Source organism: Toxorhynchites rutilus, chromosome 3 (genome assembly GCF_029784135.1).
Source record: "Toxorhynchites rutilus septentrionalis strain SRP chromosome 3, ASM2978413v1, whole genome shotgun sequence".
In the NCBI taxonomy this organism is placed as follows: Eukaryota; Metazoa; Arthropoda; class Insecta; order Diptera; family Culicidae; genus Toxorhynchites; species Toxorhynchites rutilus.
Genome location: NC_073746.1, coordinates 154,359,684 through 154,382,639, shown reverse-complemented (window position 1 = coordinate 154,382,639; position 22,956 = coordinate 154,359,684). Strand labels below are relative to the sequence as shown.

General features: G+C 42.5%; 1 protein-coding gene and 1 non-coding gene across 2 annotated transcripts; one reads left to right on the top strand and one right to left on the bottom strand.

Moving 5' to 3' along the window:
- The first annotated feature begins 1,290 nt into the window (after positions 1 to 1,290).
- On the top strand, positions 1,291 to 1,434 carry LOC129780723 (U4 spliceosomal RNA). The gene has a single exon (XR_008744011.1). It is a non-coding gene; the product is annotated as a U4 spliceosomal RNA (small nuclear RNA).
- Positions 1,435 to 6,066: 4,632 nt separating this feature from the next.
- Positions 6,067 to 8,624, bottom strand: LOC129776419 (protein odd-skipped). Its single transcript, XM_055782051.1, has 2 exons — positions 8,039 to 8,624; positions 6,067 to 7,920 (listed from the first exon to the last, which is right to left on the bottom strand). Exons 1-2 carry the CDS (start codon positions 8,106 to 8,108, stop codon positions 6,749 to 6,751), a joined length of 1,242 nt encoding a protein of 413 aa, XP_055638026.1. The 5' UTR covers positions 8,109 to 8,624; the 3' UTR covers positions 6,067 to 6,748.
- Between the last annotated feature and the right edge of the window lie 14,332 nt (positions 8,625 to 22,956).

Below are 22,956 nucleotides of genomic sequence, written 5' to 3'. Positions count from 1 at the left end.
ATAAGAAGTAGTCATATGTCAAAAAAATGGGAAAAACAAAGATGGTCACCAAAAATTCATTTTAAATCGGATTTTCTTCAAACTTTCAGAGAACAAACTGCAGCATTATGGTTAGGCTTGTTTTTCTTTGCAGCATCGGATCTCCTCTCCATAACCGAATGCCTAGACCTCGCCCTTGACACTACTCAAACTTTTCAATTGGGCGAAGTTCCGACGAGCTCGGTGGGTTGACGTTTTTGACGTAAGACTACGTCTTTCAGTAAGGGGGCCAAATCAGAAAACATGTGACAGTACTATCAGTCGAACTCTCACCGTAATGGCGAAAACAGTGAAGTTACTCCGTTCAGAAGTGTGCGCGTTCAAAGAAGGGTACCCCGCCGCGTCGGAAACGGATATCGTGCGGCACTTAGTGGATGCCGGATACGACCGTTCCGGCATCTTCAACATCTTGGCACTATTGGACAACAATCATCGAAAGAAAGCCCGGTTCCGGACGGCCAACGACCCCGAGCGACAAGAAGCTCCAAAGGAAGAGGAAGAGGAAAATCGTTTGTTCGCAAGGGTGTTTTTGCAAGTAAGCTTATATAATTATCTTCAATAGGAAAGTTATTAAACTCTATTATCTGTCTTAGTTTTTTTATAACCATCCGAAAAAAGTTTTTAATGCATTATTATCGTTTGCCTATACATTTGTACTATACATTTGTGTACTTACCTTCCAGTGTTGACAATAACGAGCTGCATAAGATGCCATCACGGTAATGTAAACCACGAAGGGGAATAACGAGAAAGTAATATTTGCGACTTGAACAACGATTACGATGTGTCTGTCTATAAATAGTAAATCTCCACTGAGACAAATTGTGAGTCGCTTTCCATACTCAAAGCAGCTCGTTCTGCTTGTTTTACGCCATCACAAGGGCTTCGTTTCCCCTCGAACTGTGAACGCGAGCAAACATTTCACTCACTGCTGCCTCTGACAGTATGCAATCAAAGTATTGAACTAAAAGTAGGTGTAATCATAAGGTTTTGCACCATCTTATGTAGGGAATCATCAAGCTGGGCCATCGTCATGCGATTCAAGAAAATGAATGTCGTGCTGGAATACTTTGTGAGATTTGGTTTCGCGTGCCAGTCGCAAAGCTGTCTCCCGCAAGGATGACATCTACGCTAATCGATCATAAGGAAGCAATGCAGCTGCAACAGCACCTCACAGCCTACAATTTGCGACATATGGCCAGCTTGTGTATTATTCTCGGGAGAGCAAGAATGAATCATCGAACAACCATCATCTACTGCGCAGTGGCGATATCGTAACCAATGAGGTTTTACCGAGATGCGATTATTGCTAGTTGAAAAACCATCAGCAACTGCTTCTTTAAAAACAAAGCAAATTATCGGCTATTTCCAGAGCCACCAAAATTTTATACGAAAGTGTTGTTTCTTAAATTTCGAAGCATCATAAAATAGTTTCCGAAACGAAAACATGTGAATCAATCCCAAGGGATCGATAACTTTGAGAACCCTTGACATAGACCAATCTTCTATAACGTCATCCTTCACAAATCCACGACCAGAGATTCGTTCAGGGCGCTGGCCAGAGCTTGTCACCTCTTTGCCCCGAGGTGCATGAGATGGAGACACAAAATTAATCTATTGCTCGGATGTTGCGAAGGACTTGGTTACTCGATCTGGGGAACTGGTGATAACTTCCTACGTCATTCCACACAAAAAGGAAAACTATGCGATACCATATGAATGATGACAAGGTTTATAACGTACTTACAATATTTATTTGTGATTCATGTAAAGTGTATTAAGGGGGTAGTACACTATGGAAACTTGGGAAAATTGAAAAAAATATTTCTGGCTTAAAATGTTCTATGGGATGTCTACTTTACTGTACTTTCGGTTCGTCCGATGCTTTGTTCCAAAGTTACAAGCCAATTAGCCACCTAAGTCTTTGCGTAAGGAGCGAGGATCCAAAATTTAAAACGCGTTTTTCTCGGTAGAAGTTCTACCTCCGGAACGGTCCATCCGATTTTGATGAAATAGTTTTTCCCAAATTCTCCACTAAATTTCCTGTCATCGTACGTAACATTTTTTTGATATTTTGAAAAAATTAATTTTGTTGAATTTTTGAGGCGAAAATTCTATTTTTCACGAAAAATGCTGCCATTTCTTCAAAAATCTATATTTTGAAAAAATCCTACGTACGATGACAGAAAATTAATCCAAGATAATGTAAAAAAAATCATTGGTTTAAATCGGCCCACTAGAAAAACTTGTAGAACTCCCTCCAGTTTTGGTTTCGGCTGCAAGGGTTCGACAAACCGGTTGCGACTATTCAGAGGACAGTCCAATTGACACCAATAATTTTTTTGAAAACTGTGATATCAGATTAATCACAGTAGTTTATTTTCTCGTTCAAAAAAATCGCACATACTTTCACATATTTTTTGGATGTTCATAGTGTACTACCCCCTTTATGTGTGTAGATCTTTGTGGTGTGTTTCCTCCTCGATGAACGGAACGTGGCCTGGATGGAAGAAGGATGGTCTGTTGGTTTGTATTTCTGACACAGCTATAAGAGAGACCGACTTTCTATGCTGGCTTCTTTTATATCCTCGAAATTGATTTACCAGCTTCCTCCATGAGTTATAGTTCTCTAGGGTCCACTGACCACTAATGATTCTCTTCACAGCTTGCCCCAGCCAAGGTATGTTCTGTTCTGCTGTTCTGTTGTGTAAGTGTGATGTAGGGGAGATGGGGGTAAGACGGACATGTTAAGGAAAACCTCAATTGAATCTTTGGAAACTCATGTTTCCAAAAATTTAAAAGCAGTTTCTTACAGTTACAATATACTGGTTTTCGAAATAACTGGCCAAATGTTTTATAAAAATGTGTTTTTCCATGTTTTTTACTTAAAATAAAACAAGCCGAAAAGTAGAACATTTTTATCGGTGCGGGTATAATGGACATGTAGTGGGGGGGGATATGGACAGGTTCATAATATACGAACCGTAGAGTTTTATCGCTCGCGAGAGGAATAATTTTACTCTCTCTCTCAGTGTTTGTGCGTCCAGTAACTGAAATAGGACAAAAAGAGAAAGCAATACAAAAAAGAGTTTAATATTCTTCCCTTCACTTTCTATCATGCATTGGATGTGATTATGGAAGTGACTGACAATGAAAAGTGAAAAACAATCTCTATTCTAATCATCGCAAAATTGAATATACACCTTAAATTTCTCCAAACAAATTAACCTTTTTAGTAAGATCTTTGCGAATTAGCGTACTTTTTTTCGTCAGTGATTGGTGTCAACACCTAACCACTGCTTGGGGAGTGTTGGTTTTTGTTTTTTGTAGATGTTTGAAAAAGTGTTTATTAAAATGACTCTTACTTGGAAGAAATAGATATTGTTACACGTACAATGATAATAAGTAAGACTTGTCGAGAAAAGACATTGCGGGAAATAGCAGCTACTGTCGGAAGAACCCACTAACAGTTCAGCTGAAAAGTTCATGAGGTTGACGTCTAGATGGCGCCTCTTGCAAATATCTACTTGACCATCACAAAGCACAAACTTTCAATGGATACGTGTCAAAATTTTACAGCAATCGGTCGATTGGTTCCTGAGTTACAGCATTGAGATTGAAGCAATTTTTGTTATTGTAAAAAAAATGGAAAAATCCGAATTTCGTGTATTGATAAAGTATTGCTTTGAATTGGGCTTCGAATTCCTTCCGCATCCACCGTATTCTCCAGATCAGTCCCCCAGCGACTATTTTCTGTTCGCAGACCTGAAGAGAATGCTCGCTGGCAAGAAATTTAAGACCGATGATGAAGTGAACTCAGGCCTATTTTGAGGAAAAACCGAAAGAGTACTATAAAAATGGTATCGAAAATTTGTGAGATCGCTATAATCGCTGTATCACCCTCGAAGGCAATTATGTTGAATAATAAAATTGAATTTTGCAAAAAAAAACTATGGATGGGTTATACCTATGATATAACCGCAAGGTTGACGTAGGACTGCCGTTGGCTTAGTAATTAATTGTACTTCTTCAATTAGCAATAATCCCACCTCGGATGTTTCTCATTGGGTACGATATCGCCGCTGCGCAGAGCTGTCTTTTTTGTGTATTGATTTAATTATTGATTAAACTAGTGAATGAATGAAACTATTTACGAATTCAATTGCAAACAAATCCCAATTTAAGTCAATTCATGTATTATGGTAGTAGTCATCCCAGCAATGGTAGTAGTTATCAACATTAGTTATCAACATTTTGCCTAATCATCAAACGGTATGCGTAGAAGCTCAGTGAGCTGTGGACATGAAGAGATAAATGCTGGGACATGAAGAGATAAATGCTCCCCAGCTCACTGCAGTCTTGAAAAATCAAGCCAAAGCGTTGCATTTGTACCCGTTTTTGTAGACCGTGATAGCAAAACGAATTCCGGAGTGTAAAAATGCTTGGGGGTATAAAGTATTGCCGACTTGAATGTATCTGCAATGCCGATTTTCCCAGCTTCTTGGTTTTGGAATCTGTATTGGGAAAACACATTCCGGTTTTTCAAAAATGCAAGCGAGTATAAAAGTACTCGTAGTTTGCATCTATTTTGCAATGCCAATTTCCCCAGGCTTCATGGTTTTGAAATCTGTATTAGAGCCCCCGCAGACTGCAGACTGACTTATCGACCGATAGTTCGGTCGACTTCTTAATCAGTACGAAGAGCAACGAGCAATCTTGTTGCCTACATACGGGCGTTAGCTCACAATGTGAGTCGATGCGTATTAGGAGTTATCCTCCATTTGCCGATAATAGACATTTATCAGATGCCGGAATCATTGGAGGAATGATCTTGGAATTATTTTGGAGATCATATTCGATGGTTTTACTCTATGTGCGCACATTACACCGATTCAGTTGGGTCGGTTTTTGCACCAGTAGGCCGATCCGACCGGCCTATCTTCCGAATGAAATTCCGAATGACATTTCAGAATATTTCGTTCAGTTGTTTAGGAGCTATCAACGCTCAAAATCTCGTTCTCCGGCGTAACGCTTTCGTTTTCGAAACTTTGAACTTACAACCCAGTATAGAAATGATAGACGTAGTCCAACGTCAAAAATAGTTTTACTGTGTTACCTTATAAACTTTTTAGCCGAACTGTGTTCAATTTCAATGACATTTTTTACATGTCATTGATTATGAGATCTTATTTTTAAACACGTGTGAAGGATGTTTATATGCTATCGTGTTATAATTTATCTAATGTTAATAAGATATTTTTTCTACTATCCGGTAGCCGGCCGGATAGGCAAGATACAGGATAGTTACCGGATATCCGTTTCATCTCTAGTGAATATAGTAAAAAATAAACAATTTGACGACCCATTTTTTGTTATTTCGATTTTACTAGCCACTCGTTTTCCACCACAACGCAACGAGCAATCTTGTTGCCTACATACGGGCGTTAGCTCACAATGTGAGTCGATGCGTATTAGGAATTATCCTCCATTTGCCGATAATAGACATTTATCAGATGCCGGAATCATTGGAGGAATGATCTTGGAATTACTTTGGAGATCATATTCGATGGTTTTACTCTATTCTCCTCAAATATTACTACAAACAATCACAGTCCTACGTCTAGTTCCCGTCCGTGCCTCTAGGGATAGACCCATCTACTTTTTTACTTATTAATTCTCTTCAAATACACGAGAGAAGGAATCGACATTCGAAAATTGAGAATAAATATGAAAAAAAAATGAGAAAATCTTCAATTTCGTACACATCTAACTCAGACTTACAACTTACCACTCGACATAAGCCCCTGAATGTATGCAACCAATACCTTCACCCCTTAATGTACACTCCAAGAACTATGCGAAACAAGAACTGACGCCAGCATCAACCTTCTTTTATGGCCGGCAACATCCCAATCCTCACTCAATCAATAAAATGAGGACAAATAAGCGGGGATGATTTGCATCGCAAACAACAGTGAGTAACAGTAATAAACAACAGGTAAGTAACGCAATTGAAACATCATGGTGTAAATGTTTGATTTTCTAGGTTTTATTATTTGGATATTTGTTTTTCAGTAATAATTTAAGTTTTGGACAGAACTTAATGTACAACATAAAATATATTCTTCTTACTTAAATCACTAGAATAAATTATGTACAAATGCTCCCGAAGAGCTGTAACGCTAGGTTGATTTTTGGCTGAGATCAGTTTAAAATACTTTACAGTTTCGCTCTGAGTGTACAACGATTTGGGTTCAACAGTGTTTTGTGTGTGGGAGCTTAACTTAAAAAATGGGCGTTCATAAATAAAAGCAATATCAGTCTTTAATGAAAGGTTTCCTCTATCTCTGCATTCGTTAGGGGGCCTTTGCAATGGAACCGTACACTTCTCTCTAACTGTGTGTACCTTTTTTTTTTTTTGGAGCTCTACACTAAATCCAAGCTATTAATCTTCTTTGGCTGCTTTCGTCGTGTCAATCTTTTCTCCCTTTTTTGTGGGTCATAAATATTGTTTCCCTTTTCCCATCTTCTATTTGCCCTTCCCTCGACGCGCGTCTAACAATGGGTGGATAATATACTCCGCAATTAAAAAAAACGAATACAAAATCAACAAAAATTAGAATCAACTAATTCCCTACTCGCACGCACGCTCTCGCTAAACACTAAATAAGGAACATCACTGAAGGTAAATTTGGCAGAGCGGATCAAATTACCGCTTCATGATCTCTTCAATAGAGAACCCGAGGGTTTTCTTTGGAAGAATGGCCGCGGAGGGAATCGAGTGTAGGCTAATTTCCTCCTCGTCCTCCTCATCGTCAATGTCCTCATCCACAATGATGTCCTTCTCGGGCGTGGAGGGTGTCGATTTCTGCGAGAGATCCAACACCGGCCCGTTAGGGGTGGTCTCGGAAAGGGTGTGGCTTTGCATGTGGGTTTTCAGATTGGCTCGCTGGTTGAAGGTGCGATTGCAAATGTTGCACTTGTGGGGTGCTTCCTCGAGGTGGGTGACTTTGTGAACGGCGAGGGTTCGCGACTGGCAGAACCCCTTGCCGCAGTCGTTACACTTGAAGGGTTTCTCTTTGGAGTGGATGTAACGGTGGTCGCGGAGATGGTCCTGCCGGCGGAAAGCCTTACCACAGATGTCGCAGGAGTATGGCCGTTCGTCGGTGTGGGTGCGCTCATGGATCAGCAGATTGTAGGACTTGGTGAAATGACGATGGCAGTACTTGCAGATGAATTGTTTCTTTGGCCGAGTGCTGCCATGTCCGGGAACCTTCATCGGACCAAGCTGACTGACGGGGCGACCAAGGGCGGGAATGCGAGCGAGGTCCGCCGGGTAGCCCTGGTGTTGCATGTGCTGCCGATAGATGGCGGCATTGCGAATCCATTGCTGCATGAGGACGTGTGATTGCTGGGCAGCAGCGACGGTAGGAAGCTGAGCATAACCCGGCAGGGGATAACCGGTTTGGTGGAGGTGCTGTTGAGCGGCTGCCGCTGCCTGGGTTTGGAGCCACAGGCGATGCTGTTGTTGTTGGGCTTGCTGTTGATGATGTTGCTGCTGCTGTTGTGCCTGTTGCTGTTGCTGATAAAGGAAAGTCTCCATCGTGGTGGGCTGACCATGGGCAGGTGCTTGCTGGGGAAAGAAGGCACTTGGCACCTCCTGATGCTGATGATGCTGGTGGTGATGATGATGCTGGTGGGCAATGTGTTGGTGATGTGGGGGGGACCGGTTCATCTCCATATCGTAGTAATGGCGCGATGTGATCACGGCCGGTGTTGTATTAATACTGTCCTCGGTGGGTGTGTGCGGTGGGGTTAAAATAGGCGAAACTGCCGAACGAGGCTCCTGCTTGATTGCGGCAAGGATTTCCGGAGGAAAATCTATAAAAGCAAAAAAAAGAAAGCAAACAATTAATATCACACTTCTAATTCAAATGCGCAAAACAGTATACGAGCAAAAAAACACATTAAAGGTGTCAAGCACTAAGAAGATAATTACCTGGTGATCTAGCTTTAAGCTCCTCGAGGCTGATATCACTGCACGACGATGATGATGAATTCATAGACATCTTAAGTAATATTCCGAACGAATGTTCCACAGTTCAAAAATTCTCACGCTTGTTCCGACGAAGCAAAGGTTCATACACTGCTATCTCTCACTCCAAGTCAATCACTGATAACCTTTTGGCTTGTTGTTGTTTTTTTAATTGTTGATGAAATACACACTGAACGGGAGCACTGCTCACTGTTCCGCAGCTATAGCATAACTGAAGCTGCTGTTCGATATCCTTTGCACGTTATCCTTTCTCCGACCCGAGAGAGATCTGCATTCACACACAATGCATCTGGTATATACACACACACTCACACATACACGGTCTCACGTAGCTGCAAAACCTTATTCCGGTTAATACTTCGTTGCACCACTTTCGTCTGTGTTCGTCCTTCTGTCTGTATGTTTCGTCTCACGTTCAAACAAACATAAAGATCGTATAATACTCAAAACACGATATCTAAAAAAAGCTGATTCTAGTTCGTTGGCTCTGTTTTGGTATAGCTTTGAAACTAGATGTTAAGACAACAAGTTGTCGGTACAAACTGATTTGCTACTAACGAAACTCCCAGGGAAGTCACTTCTGTGCACAGAGCGAGCGAGAGTGTGGCTATCGTGGAGGCTACCATCTCATTGGAGAGAACGAAAGCGTTTCGTCATGTCCGCTTGGGTTGGCTGAGAGCGAACGAGAGGTCCGAACCAGTGTGGAGGGGGAATGGTTAACGCCCACTGTACCGTAGAGCACACGTACCTTATCCAATGGCAGCTTTTATGCTGTGTACTTCATTGGTGCCGACGGAGTGTGAATCGTTGCATAAATTGTGATGCCCGAAAGAGAGGCAACATCAATGATGCATCCAGTCTCGCTCTCGCCAACACGACACGGCAGTTGGAAACACTTTTTGTATTGTTCTACCCGGTTGTGATGTGTGTGCAGATCCTCTTGGCTTTTATGCTGCTGCTTGTTGCTGCTATGTGCTTCCAGCTCCTGCCGCCGAGAAGCTGCCGAACGGAGCTGCTGTAGCTTGTCTTGTTTCCACCTTCCGCCAGGTTTTTCACCCTTCGACAATGAGAGCCCCTCTCGCTCTTGCGCTCGATGGTGCGATTGAATGCTGTCCCTACATAGATCCTTGTGCACTTCATCTCTTAATTATATCCTTTTTTTGTTGTATTACAAGGCAATTTTGCAGGTCGTCTATTACTTTTCTACCCCGATGCAGCACACCGAGAAAAGAAAGCGAGCTCACTCATCATGGGATTTCTATTCAATCGACAAAGGACAATAGGAAATTTTGCAGCCATCAGCTACCGTTTGATTTCACTTCGGATCGAATCGACCTGCCTTTTTGTCTTCTACAGATAGCATAACTAATGAAAGATCAAATTTTATTGATAAATAATGTAACTTTTGGTGAAGTGTCCAAATCTTAATTGTACGTGCTTCCAGTTGATAGAATTTAACTCACCTCGATGCAGGCGATTTACTTGCTTTACCTAATCCATATGAAACGAATGAATCACAATTACACATCGTATCTTAATTGCAATCCAAAAACAGTTGGAAGACAATGGAGCTGATCACCAACGTCACTTCACGGTGAAAACGAAATGATTTATATGCAAAGTATATAACATATTTCATTTCGTTTTCACCGTGAAGTGGCGTTTGTGATCAGGCCCAATGAAACACCTGATCGTCATTATCAGACGCGCATGTTAAAGGCAGTCATTTTATGGATTCAATCATTGTGATCATCTTGCATTGTGATCGCTTTGTGCAGTCACCATGAATTGTGTTGAAGTTGTGATTTTCAGATTGCATATATCAAGCTGAGGTTATTCGTAGGAAACTAAACGACGATTCTAACCTAGGGTAAAGGTAATTCAATCTGACAACGATTTCGTTTTGATCATATTTTCCATACATCTCGGTGCGAAATGTAGAAAATCAAACTTGAATAATAATTGTAAAAAAAACACTTGTTAGATTTAATAATAGTTACATGATCATAGAAAATAGTAAAATCTTGAATGACATTTTTCTCATATCATTGTGAATGCATAGAATATAGAATTCAACGCATAAACCAGTCATACATTTCCTGGTTTCATTGCGCCTTAAACTGCATCGGACCATGACTGAAAATATCTTTTTTTCAGAATGGAATATTTAGAAAATTAGCGGAGAACCAACTTTTACGGAAAGTCTCGTTGAGCCACTTTTTCACGAAGTAGAAATTGCAGCTGCCAGTCATCGTTTGCTCGGTTAATTGTATACCGAACATGCTCTATTACCTAAACATTGCAAGCAGTGATTTGCATGTTTTGAGAAGTTGTTATTTTAACATCAAACACAAATGTAGACCTTCGATACAATTGGTCATAATATATTATTAAAAAAATGAATACTTCGAGCATAGCTATCTCACCGGTAAACAGCTATTTAATAATACTTTGCGTATGTTGTATGTTGGACCACTATTGTTTCTATTGTACACCTTGACATCGACCACCCGCCATTACGGGGGGTTGCTAGACTATTTTCTCATGACAAATATAGAGCAATCCCACGCCAATTCAACCGACCGCTGTCCCGATTCTCTCCGATTTTTTCTACACTTTAGTGTAATCTGATTGTTTATAAGAGCTTATCCGAAATCATTGACCTTCTTTCAACTAATCGTCACTCGAAACCCAATCTGATTGAAATATAATGTTCGATATAGTTGTTGGAAGGCTAATGCAATTCAGGGAAAAATAATATTTTTGATACAGACATTCCTCTTTATAACGTAACAAAATACTTCAACTCGTTGCGTTATATCGAAGCATATTTTTCAATCACAGGTCAGACTCGATTATATACAGACTGGACGTAAGAATATACTGAGTCACATATCCCGAAACAAAACAATTATGACTACCGTTCCGAATCATATTTCGGACACTTAAGGCATATGATGCAGAAAACATATCTAAACTTTATACACAGGTATTATTTGGTAGATATTTTTAATAAATTAGTTCAATATGCTTTCAAGCTTTCTACCTATGGTACCTATTTGATTGAAAACATAATAAAATCATCGAATAAAATGCTTTTCAAATGAAGCAAATAAGAATCAAACTTCGGACACTAAATCAAATTTCGGACAGATTGAATTCAAATTCCGGACACTTAATTTTGTAATTTTATGGACGAAAATTACATTACACTTGATTATATTTTCTAGTCAACTGCGAAACACTTACCAAGCAATCACTGTAAACTGTTAACGTTGATGAGAACTGATGAAACACGGAAGAAATTTAAATATTTATGAACGGGTAAATTCTACGTGCTCACGCAAAACAAACGTCAAACATAAACGATAATGAGTGGTGCTGTTGATTTTTTTCTTACTATGTGATAATTCAAATGTTATTTTCAAATGAAATAATAGTGAAACCAAGGGATCACTCTAAAGAAGCAATTGTGATATTAAATTTATAGTTATATCATCAGTGCATGAAGCATTTCAAGATATTAAAGGGTGTGTCACAAAAAATTGCATCACGGAAAAAACGCTGTAGAAATTAAATTTTTAGGAATTATATCTTCAGCTTTCGCTTATAATCAGATAAGAGTGTATAGATCACGTTGGCCATGCTTCACTGTCAACTTTTCGTAAATTTGGAAAAATGTCGTCGAACGAAAAAGAGCGTCGTGAATTAATCCTGCGCACTCATTTCGAGAATCCGGAGTTGTCACATCGGGACATCGGTAAGATGCTGGGAATCGTCCAATCCACGGTCAGCAGAGTACTAAAACGATACTTCGAGAACCTAACCATCGACCGGAAGGTGAAGAACGACAAAAATGGATGCTCCGTCAGTGAAAAAGATCACAAGCGCGTAGTTAAGCAGTTTAGACGTGATCCGAGAAGTTCGGTCCGGGATGTCGCCAATAAGCTGAATTTGTCAAGTTCATTCGTCCAGCGGACCAAGCAGCGGGAGGGACATACAAGGTTCAGAAGGCTCCTAACCGCGACGAAAGGCAAAACATGGTGGGGAAGACGCGAGCCCGGAAGCTGTACACCGAAATGCTGACGAAGCCGCATTGCCTGGTAATGGACGACGAAACCTACGTCAAAGCGAAATTTCGTCTGCTGCCGGGCCTGTTGTTCTTCTCCGCAAAGGACAAATTCAGCGTTCCGGAGGAGATTCGCAAGCAGAAACTATCCAAGTTTGCCAAAAAGTACATGGTGTGGCAAGCGATCTGTTCTTGCGGAAAGCGGAGCGCCCCCTTCGTGATGACCGGCACGGTAAACGGACAGGTTTACCTTAAGGAGTGCCTACAGAAGCGCTTACTACCACTATTGAAGCAGCACGAGGGCCCGACCATCTTCTGGCCGGATCTCGCTTCGTGCCACTATTCAAAGGACGTGTTGGAGTGGTACGAAGCCAACGGGGTCACCTTCGTGCCAAAGGAAATGAACCCGCCCAACGGAGCTTCGCCCAATAGAGAAATATTGGGCGATTATGAAGCAGGCCCTCCGGAAGAACCCAAAAGTTGTCACATCGGAGGCGGACTTCAAGAGAAAATGGATTTCTGTTCAAAAAAAACTACAACCTGACGTAGTACAGAACCTTATGGACGGCAGCGTTTTTTCCGTGATGCAATTTGATGTGACACGCCCTTTAGAACAAAGTATCCGAAATATGATTCAGAACGGTATTTAATTGTTGAAAATCGATCATATGCGTTGGAAGATTTTTTTCCAAAAAATATGGTCCTCTATCACATCCTAAAAAAATTCCGGATATATGTGTAAATTCTTCATTCATATTCAATAAACAAAAAATATACAGCCTTCCCATGCCAAATCGATGTAGTGATTCTCTGAATTTCGTCAAAAGTGGTAATTTTGTTCTTTATTGCAAAATACACTCGACAAAAAAATTAGGAAAACAGAGTGCGAAGTCGGAAATTTTAAGTGATTTTTCACATGCTGTAACTTCGTAAAAAATCAACGCAAATCGATGGGATGTGCATCATTTTCAAGCTACAACTTTAAGGTATTAGAATATTTTACGTACATATTTTTATCTTGGTGTGTGTGTGTGTGTGTTTTTTTTTTTTTTTTTTTTTTTTTTTTTTTTTTTTTTTTTTAAAGAGGTGAGGAACGCTCTACCAGCCTTACCTGGGAAGGGTTAACCCAGACGTCGAGTGGGGATCGCACCCACAAAAACCAAGCCCTCTACTCGTTGCCTTATTCCCCCTGGGACCACATCTAGGCGACTACTTCAGGGGGCGGCTGTGCTCATGCACTTCTCGAGTTTTCAACGCAAACTAGCGTTGTCCTTCCCTTTTTCTCAATATTTTTTTCTTTCCATTCGTTATTAATTCCACTGCGCTGATGTCCTCTTCGCAGGCATTTTGAATTTACCCGTCGAGACGTGAACCGATTAGGAATTGCCCTCCAACTTGACGCGCAACCCGTCACAGCCACCCTCGCGGGGTTTCTCACCTGTCGAGACGTGAACCGATTAGGAAGCGCCCTCCAACTTGACGCGCGCCCCGTCACAGTCACCCTCGCAGGATTTCTCTTCCCAACGGAGCGCCGATTAGGCAGTGCCCTCCAACCTGACGCGCACTCCGTCACAGCTACTCTCGTGGGGTATTCACCATTTTGATCGTGGCTTCATCCTTGATGCTCGTTCCTTCGAAATGTTCGCGGTGTTCCTCCATCCAGGCCACGATCAGGCGTTGTCAGGTAGGCCTTTTGCTGTTCTCCGCGGCAGTATCCGTTTACCTGTCGAGACGTGCACCGATTAGGAAGCGCCCTCCAACTTGACGCGCGCCCCGTCACAGTCACCCTCGCAGGATTTCTCTTCCCAGCGGAGAGCCGATTAGGTGGTGCCCTCCAACACAACGCGCACCCCGTCACAGCTACTCTCGTGAGGTACCATCTCTTGCAACAGCCGTCGCCGTTGTTCACCTTTCACCGTCGGACGTTGTCAGCACTTTGGTCAGCCCTCCACCTTCGCTGCAGCTCCGACATGATTTGTGTGATTGCACTGCTCACGGCATTCCAGATCATCTCGTCGCGACACATCTCCTCCACAATATTCTCGACATGAAGTGCAGGCAGCCCCTCGCGCCTTTCGATGAACCTGGGACAGACAAAAACGGCGTGCTCCGGTGTTTCCTCCATATCTCCACAGTCCGGACAGAGGGGTGAAACTGCGTGCCCGAACCGGTGTAGATATTGCCTGAAACAGCCATGCCCAGACAGAAACTGCGTCAAGTAAAAGTTAACTTCACCGTGTTTCCTGTTCAACCAGGTCGAAAGTACCGGTATCAGCCTGTACGTCCATCTACCATTTTCTGCCGTATCCCATTCATACTGCCATTTGTCCAACGACTCCGCTCTCATCAATTTCCGGATACCTCTGCTTTCCCGTCGCTTGTAGCACTCGCTATCTTCCGCCAGAGTGATGCAGATGGGAATCATTCCGGCGATTACACACACAGCTTCTGTCGAAATGGTCCTATAAGCACTTACGACTCGCATGGCCATGAGTCGGAATGTGCTGTTCAGCTTCCTCCGATTTCGGTGGGTTTCCAGAGCCGCCAACCAGGCAGGGCCACCATACCTCAGTATCGACGAAGATACACTTGCCAAGAGACGCCTCTTGCTGCTGCTTGGGCCAAAGCTATTTGGCATGATCCTCGCCACCACGTTGATGGCCTTTGACGCCTTCCCACATGCATAGTCGACGTGCTGGTTGAAGTTCAGCCGGTCGTCGATCATGACTCCGAGGTACTTCACCGCCCGCTTCGAAACGATGGTATGTCCTCCGACCGATACCTCTGCCCGCAGCACTGCCTTACAATTGCTCACTAACAGCACCTCGGTTTTGTGATGTGCCATCTGGAGCTTTACGCTGTCCATCCAACTACCGATCATGTCTACAGCCTCAGTCTCCAACATTTCCACCTCCTGAAGCGTCTCGCCGATTACCGTTGTTACGATGTCGTCCGCGAAGCCCACGATCTCCACACCTCTGGGTAGCTTCAGCCTTAGAACACCGTCGTACATCGTGTTCCAAAGCGTAGGACCTAGGATGGAGCCTTGTGGAACTCCCGCCGAGATATTCTTCACTATCTGTCCCCTGTCTGTGTTGTATACCAGGATCCGATTCTGGAAATAACTCCTCAGTATCCTGTACAGGTAGCTAGGGACCTTCAATCTGTGTAGCGCCTCGGCGATGGCCTCCCAGCTGGCACTATTGAAGGCGTTCTTCACGTCAATCAAAATCACCGCGCAGTAACGGTCGCCTCTTCGTTTTTGTTTAAGCGAGACCTGAGCTTTCTCGATAACTGTCCGAATAGCGTCCACTGTCGACTTTCCTTTCCGGAACCCGAACTGCATTTTCGACAATCCGTGGTCATCCTCCGTGCATTTCACCAGTCTGTTGAGAATAACCCTTTCCAAGAGCTTTCCCAAAGTATCCAACAAACAAATAGGCCTATACGACGCTGGATCTCCAGGTGGCTTTCCTGGTTTCGGGAGCAGCACCAACTTTTGTATCTTCCATTCCGCAGGGAAGAGACCGTCATCCAGGCATTTCTGCAGCACCACCCTGAACATGTCGGGGAAAGCAAGGATCGCCGATTTCAGGGCCACATTGGGGATTCCGTCGGGGCCGGGTGCTTTTTTCAACTTTAGACCTTTTGCCACCGCGATGAGTTCTTCGTTGGTGACTTGTGCGTTCTCTGCTTCGTCCTCACCGTACAGTGTGGGTGGCCACGTCGGTGGGTCGTGCTGCGGAAAGAGTCCATTCACAATGACCTCGAGTTTTTCCGGACATAATTCCATGGGAGTCGTTGAACTACGGAATTTCGCCATCACGATTCGATATGCTTCACCCCAAGGATTTGCGTCGACGTCACGACACAGCTCCCTATAGCAGTTCGATTTGCTCCTACGTATCTCTCGTTTCAAGGCGGCTCTGGTCGCTCGGAAAGACGCGCGGTGCTCCTCTCTCTCTACATCGGTTCGTGCCCTCTGGACTCTTCTTCTGGCTCGTAGACAGTTAGCGCGGAGGATGCTGAGTGTCTCGTTCCACCAGTAGGCTGGACGTCGTTCATTCGTCGGGTTCAGTCTTCTCGGCATCGCTGTATCGCATGCCCTCACCAATGTTCCTGTTAGCCCGTCGGCGCTCAGATTAAGAGTTCTGCTGTCTATGCGTAGTGCTTCGACGAAAAGCTCCTTGTCAAAAACCTTTGTCCTCCACTTCCGCTCAAAGGTTTTTGTATTCCGTACCGCTGCGGGATTCCGTTGGCCGACACTATACAGGATTGCCTGGTGGTCGCTGTGTGTGTATCCCTCCGACACTCTCCACTTCGTATTAGCCGCCAGTGATGGACTGCAGAAAGTTACATCGATGATGGATTCGCGGCCGTCCCTTCGAAAGGTGCTGCTAGTGCCTTCGTTCAGAAGTGTGACGTCTAGTTTTGCGAAGGCTTCTAGTAGGCTGTACCCCCTGGCGTTGGTGCATCTGCTTCCCCACTCCTCAGCCCAGGCGTTGAAGTCTCCTCCGATGATGACTGGTTTGCGGCCGCTGACCTTATCCGTGAGTACGTCCAACATCTCGTGAAACTGCTCCGCTGACCATCTTGGGGGTGCATAGCAACTACACATGAAGATTCCGTTGATTTTGACGATCACGAAACCTTCCTGTGAGCTTTCCACCACTTCTTGGATGGGGTACCTTCCCATCACTAGTATTGCAGCCATCCCTGCTTTATCCACCACCCATTTTCCGTTATCGCGAGGAACTCGGTACGGTTCTGCGATCATTGCAACGTCGCATTTAGTTTCAGTTGTTGACTGCCACAACAATTGCTGTGCTATGTCGCAATGATTGAGGTTGAGCTGGGTAACCTCCATTACTGCGAACCCGCAATCGCCTTTTTGTACGCCGGACATTTGAAGCTACCTGTGACGTGGTCGTTTCCGTCCTCCTCCTTGCACAACATGCACCTCGGTTGCTTGGTGCAGTCTCTAGCAACGTGACCTTCCGTCCCGCACTTCCTGCACAATTTCGATCTGTCAGGACCACCGCAGTTTTTCGCCTGGTGACCGAAGCCCATGCATTGAAAGCATCTCTCCATTTGCTTGGCCATACGAGGGGGAGCTTTCATCGGGCACACGGACCACCCCACTTTTATTTTACCCTTCTCCACCAGTTTATTCGCAGCTTGTTTCGAGAGCCGTATCGAGGCCGTTTGTGTCCCACCGTATGCCTTTCTCAGTCGGATTGTCATTGGCACATCGCCAAGGTCACATTGTGACTGTAACTCAGTTCTCAATTCCTCAACAGTCGTGATCTCGTCCAGATACCGGCACTCGATGGTTGATTCCTGAGAGAGAGCTCTCACCTTCGCCTCCTCCCCTAGTGACTTCTCAATGAGTTGTTTGAAAGCGGAGCTCTTAACCGCTGGATCTTTTTTAAGCTCGAAGAGCATCTCGCCTTTCTGCGTGCGCCTAGTTTTCACGACGTTCTCGCCCAGTGTCTGCAACTCCGGATCGTCTCTCACTTTCCGAAGGATAGCTGCATACGATACTCCTGCTGACACTTCAACGATCAAAGCATCGCCCTTGATTCGCTCCACTCGAGGTCCGAGTTTCTTCTTTTCCTGCTCAACTTTTTTCTTCTTCTCCTTCTGTTTTTTGCGTTTTTCTGCCTGGTTATCGACAGTACGCCATTCACTGCTTTCACCTCCTTTCGCGTTACTCAGATCGTTCTTGGCCTTTTTCAGCTCTTCTTCTTCTCCTGGGGTGTCCCTCCTTCTCTTGTCCGATCGTGTGTTCAGAGGACCCTTCGGCGTCTCAAGTATCTCGACGGGTTTCTCATTCGCCTCGAGCAGAGCCTTTTCAGCACCCTCTGCTCTCATCTGCAGCTCCTTATGCTCGCGTTCAGCAACCATGACGACCGATCTGATGCTCGTCACCAGATGTTTTATTTTTAAGTGGACATTGTTTTTGTCCTTTACGAACTCGTAAAGTTCGTTGACCTTTTTCCTAACGTCCGTGATGCTGAGCCTCCCAAGTTGCCCTTCTTGGGATGCGCTTGAGGTCAGCGTAAACAACTGGCTCTGTACGGAGCCAAGATCTCCTTGGAATGCTTGGGCAGCAAACACTTCTTGTGGTTTTGTGTTGCTTGTACTCGTTGTGGCTACTCGAGTGACAGGTGACCTCAGCATTCGTCCGCTTCTCGCGAACACATTCTCCTCTCCATCGTTTGTTGGTGTGTTATTGCAACTATTCATATTTTTCTGGGTCCCAACTTCGGGCCGCTATCTCCGCTCGTTGTACATAGTCGCTACCAGTGATCCCATGGTTATCTATGCAAGCAGTGAGGCCATGCAGGGGTTGACACGGTCCTTCATGGGGACCGTGTTCAGAGCCAGATCAGCGCAAGTCAGGAATGTGACATCTGACGCCTAGTACCTAGTGCCTGGGCCTAGACGAGCATCGAACGTACCCGAAGACTTGCCAAGTTATTACCGGGACGGGGGCAACCGCACTATTAGCCCAAACGCCATTTCAGGACGGTGTCACCCTTCCTTACTCAGGGAACAGGATAGTACGACTGTCAGCCTTTAGCGTCGTGTTGAAATCGTTTCCGTATCGTGTCCGTTTTCTATGTCGTAACCAGTATGTCGTAATCAGGATCTTACTGGCGTCAATCCTGATGTGCTTGGCACTCCTTTCGTGGCTCCTGTACACGGTATTTCCCCCGTGCAATCTCCAATAGGCTTTACCGCGCCCTTACTCGCGTTGTCACCCGATTAGTCGCCTCATACGACAGGGACAGGGACCAAGACCCGAAGTGCTATTCTAGGCCGGCAACTCCACGGCCATGTGTGTGTGTGTGTGTGTGTGTGTATGTGTGTGTGTGTGTAGGTATAGTGTCCAACAATATCGGGAAGAAATGAAAAATAGTTTTTCCTTTGTTTTTTTTTCAAGAATATTCCGGACTAACACTTTTTTTACTAACCAACTCAACAGCAAATCCGATTAACCTTATCAACCAGCTTCCATTTGGTTTCAAGAACCTTCCTGTAGGACCTTCCCACACAGAGATATTTCAGTTTGAATGAAAAATTACCTCTTCGTCTTTGTTGAGAATAATTCAATAAACAACCATCGCACCGCAGTTTTGAAAACTCCAATAAATTCTGCATAAGGATAATTTGTTTGTAAATTTTTTGCATCAATTTCAACAAAGTGCCAGAAACAGGATTTTTATAGTACTTTACAAAATCCATTGTAATTCTGCAAATATCGCAGTAAGTTCTAATGTCTGCAGGCAAATTTTTAGCCTAGTGTATTCCCTAAACATCCGTGAACGTTTCATATTGATAGGTTCAGCCGTTTTTCCTAGCCGATTTTTTAAAGTCTGGAGTAAATTAGAGGAACATTTAATCGCAAATCGTATCAGAAGTATGAAATCATACGCGACTCTCAGAATGAACGATTCGTAACTTTCGTCTTTATGAGTTCGAACTAATTTTTTTGTCGAGTTTTTTAGAACAGTATTTTTATTTTTTTCCTTGAGTAACCATTTCCATTCTAGGGTAGTCCGAAAAATTTATTTTTTCCACTTTTTCCGAAAAATCACTTTTATTAAAAATTAGTTTTGTATTAATTGATTGTAGTGGTTTTTACTGCTTCCAAAGCCATGAAGGACCAGAGGGCGCCATTTTTATTTATATTTTTTCTTGAAAGCTAAGGATTTTTTACATAACATTACTCGATATCAGAGATTTTCGTCAAAAGTGGTAATTTTGTTCTTTATTGCAAAATATTAGAACCGGATTTTTAATTTTTTCGTGAGAGTGACCATTTCCATTTTAGGGTGGTCCAAAAAAATATTTTTTTCCACTTTTTCCCAAAAATGAACGAAAATCGCAAAAATCCCAAAAACCCAACAAAGAAAAGTGTGACAGTGTTTAGTAACATGAGTGAAGCCGTGATCTCCAGGATTTGCAAGGATTACAAATGCAGTACTGGTATAAACAACCCCAAGTGTATCCGTAATAAACTACGTCGGTTAACATCAACAGTAATAGAGAAAATACGTTTACTGGAATACACCCACCCGTTGGATGATACAATGCGAATTTGTGAATCTTGTTTGGCAGTGATTTGGCACAATAGGTGAGTTCCAAAGAAAAAATGACGTATAGACGTATAGATGATAAATATAACCAAAATATTGAAGATTCACAAGCTCCATCACATGGTCTGGAGCTCGATAATACAGAAGGTACGTAAATGAGTAGAGCACCTGAGGTAGTGCTGACAATAGTCAGAAAATGCTTCAGTTTTGGCATGCGTCAATTTTGGCAGAGTATAAATGGAGTAATGCCAAAACTGATACCATACCAACAGCGAAAATACCTCAACCGCAAGTAAATCCATCCGAAATGACCCGAATCTGTCAATTGCACGGCGTTCTCAAGAATTGGGCATCTCCCTAACCTCTTTGTGGCGTATTTTGCGAAAAGATCTTGGGCTACATCCTAACAAGATCAAATTATTGGTCAGATGCAAACACCATTGTGCAATTCCAAATGAAATCGAACTAAAAATGCAGATTTAAAAACTTATATTTTTGATTCGAACGAAAGTTCGTATTAAGGGGGTCTCCGTAGCCACATTGGTTGCGCGTTCGCTTAGTAAGCGATCGATCGTGAGTTCAAAACTCAGGACCCTCATTGACCATCTTTGTGTTGTTACAGAATAGCTACGTCCACGCAACAATCATCAGCGATGGAGATCGATCCACGGTCGAAATAAGATCGATTCATCCATACAACTGCTCTGCTCTGCAAGACACATCGGGCTGCTGTTCTATAAATAACCCAACAATGATCATTCAACTGTCTCCGCTGTCCGGTGGTCCAACTGGATAATGGAAGAACAGATAGAATACTCTTACGCCTAAATGGCTACTGTGTGAATGTACCATATGTAATGGTACAGAAGGAATACTGGCGAATGGCAACTGTGTAATGTGCTAATTATATATATATGATAACCATGTGACATGTACACGATTAAAATTCGGCTCTGTTACAACTTAAATGTTAGTGAGCCTTAAATAAATAAATGGGATAAAAAAAAAAAGTTCGTATTCCGTTTGGGTTGGAGGAAATATAAGTTTTCCACAGCAATTGGGAATTTTTTGACTCAAGTGTAACTTTTGAAAATGGGGTATCGATTTTAGTAAGAGAAATCTTTGATAGTTTTTATCTCAAAAACTATGAGTCCTACCGAAATAGTGTCTTAGAAAGAGTTATAGAGTATTGATGTCCAAAAGCGAAAAATTTACAAAAACAATTTTACTTGCAATATCCAAAATATATTTTTTTATTATTTTTTTTTTCATTTCAATGGGTACAAGAATTTTTTTTTCAAATATCTCGAGAATGGCTGCACTTAAGGGGAAATTGATAAAGATTTTTTATTTTAAAATCACATCAGAATTCATGATTTGTGGCTAAAAATGATTGTTAACATACAAAAATTTGAAGTTTCGAAAATTCATAAAAATTTGATGTTCCACATAGTTCGTCATAAGTTGTTTTACCATCTTGTATACATATTTATAAATTTCCTTCTAAATGCAGCTATGAGCACCGATGGGCTAACTCGTCGAGCGATGACATTTTTGTTGAAACAAGTTTGGGTAGCGGATATACGAAAGCCAAAAAGTTGAACAAAGGAACAGTATGGGAGAGAAATAAAAAAGAAAACATAAACAAAGTAAGGCACATTGGAATCAGTGATTTTTCGATTATTAAATATATATTATTCAATCAATTTGAGTGAAAAGAAGGTAGTATGAATTTATAGTGGGTGTTAAAGGTAAAAAAAAGATTAAAAGATTGCAGGAGTAAATTTGCAGAAAATTGGAGTAAAGCTAGACAAGTTAGCAGAAGCGTGAAATAAAGGGAACAAATCAGATAAAATAGGTGTGAGCACGAGAACTGTTTTGTAAGCATACACAAATAAGAATTGTCGAAATTTATCTAAATGAAATATTTTTGCTTAGTTTGAGCTGATCATAAAAAGGACTGCTGCGAAATTAGATTTTGTATCCGCAACAGCAGCCATTCTCGAGATATTCGAAAAAAAAACAATTCTTCGGAATATTTTAATGATGAACTGTATTCTATCAATCAAATCATTTCATTTGATACCAATATTGAGGGGATTACAAAAAATACATACTTGACCATTTTGGGGCGACGACCTTTTCGAATTTATGTTGTTCATAATGTAGTGTATTCTCCAAGTCAAGACATTCAGCCATTTTTTAGCGGCGGCCAAATTGAATTTTCAAGATCATGGAATACGCAGTTTTATAATGGCAGTAGAATTAAAGGTATGTTAGAAATTTCAGATCAATCAGTATTCAGGAACGGGGTCAAATTTCAATTAATGTGGGACAACCCTTCAAACACTCAAACACACATACAAATAGGGCAAGCTGAATGAAACCATTAAAAAGTAATTGTTCATTTGGGCCATCTTGGATTTGGAATTTTCATGATCTGCTATGTTCTACTAATCGTGCACTTTCATTTGATACCCATATTGATGAGGCTTTGAAAAAAATACCTATGGCGCCATTTTGTGGTGGCAGTCATTTTGGATTTGTATTTTCATAAATAACTGTGTTCTACTTGTCAATCCCTTTCCATTGATATTCATATTGATGGGGTTCTGAGAAAATATCTAATCCGCCATTTTGTAGTGGCCGCCATATTGGATTTGCATTTTTCATAAACAACTGTGTTC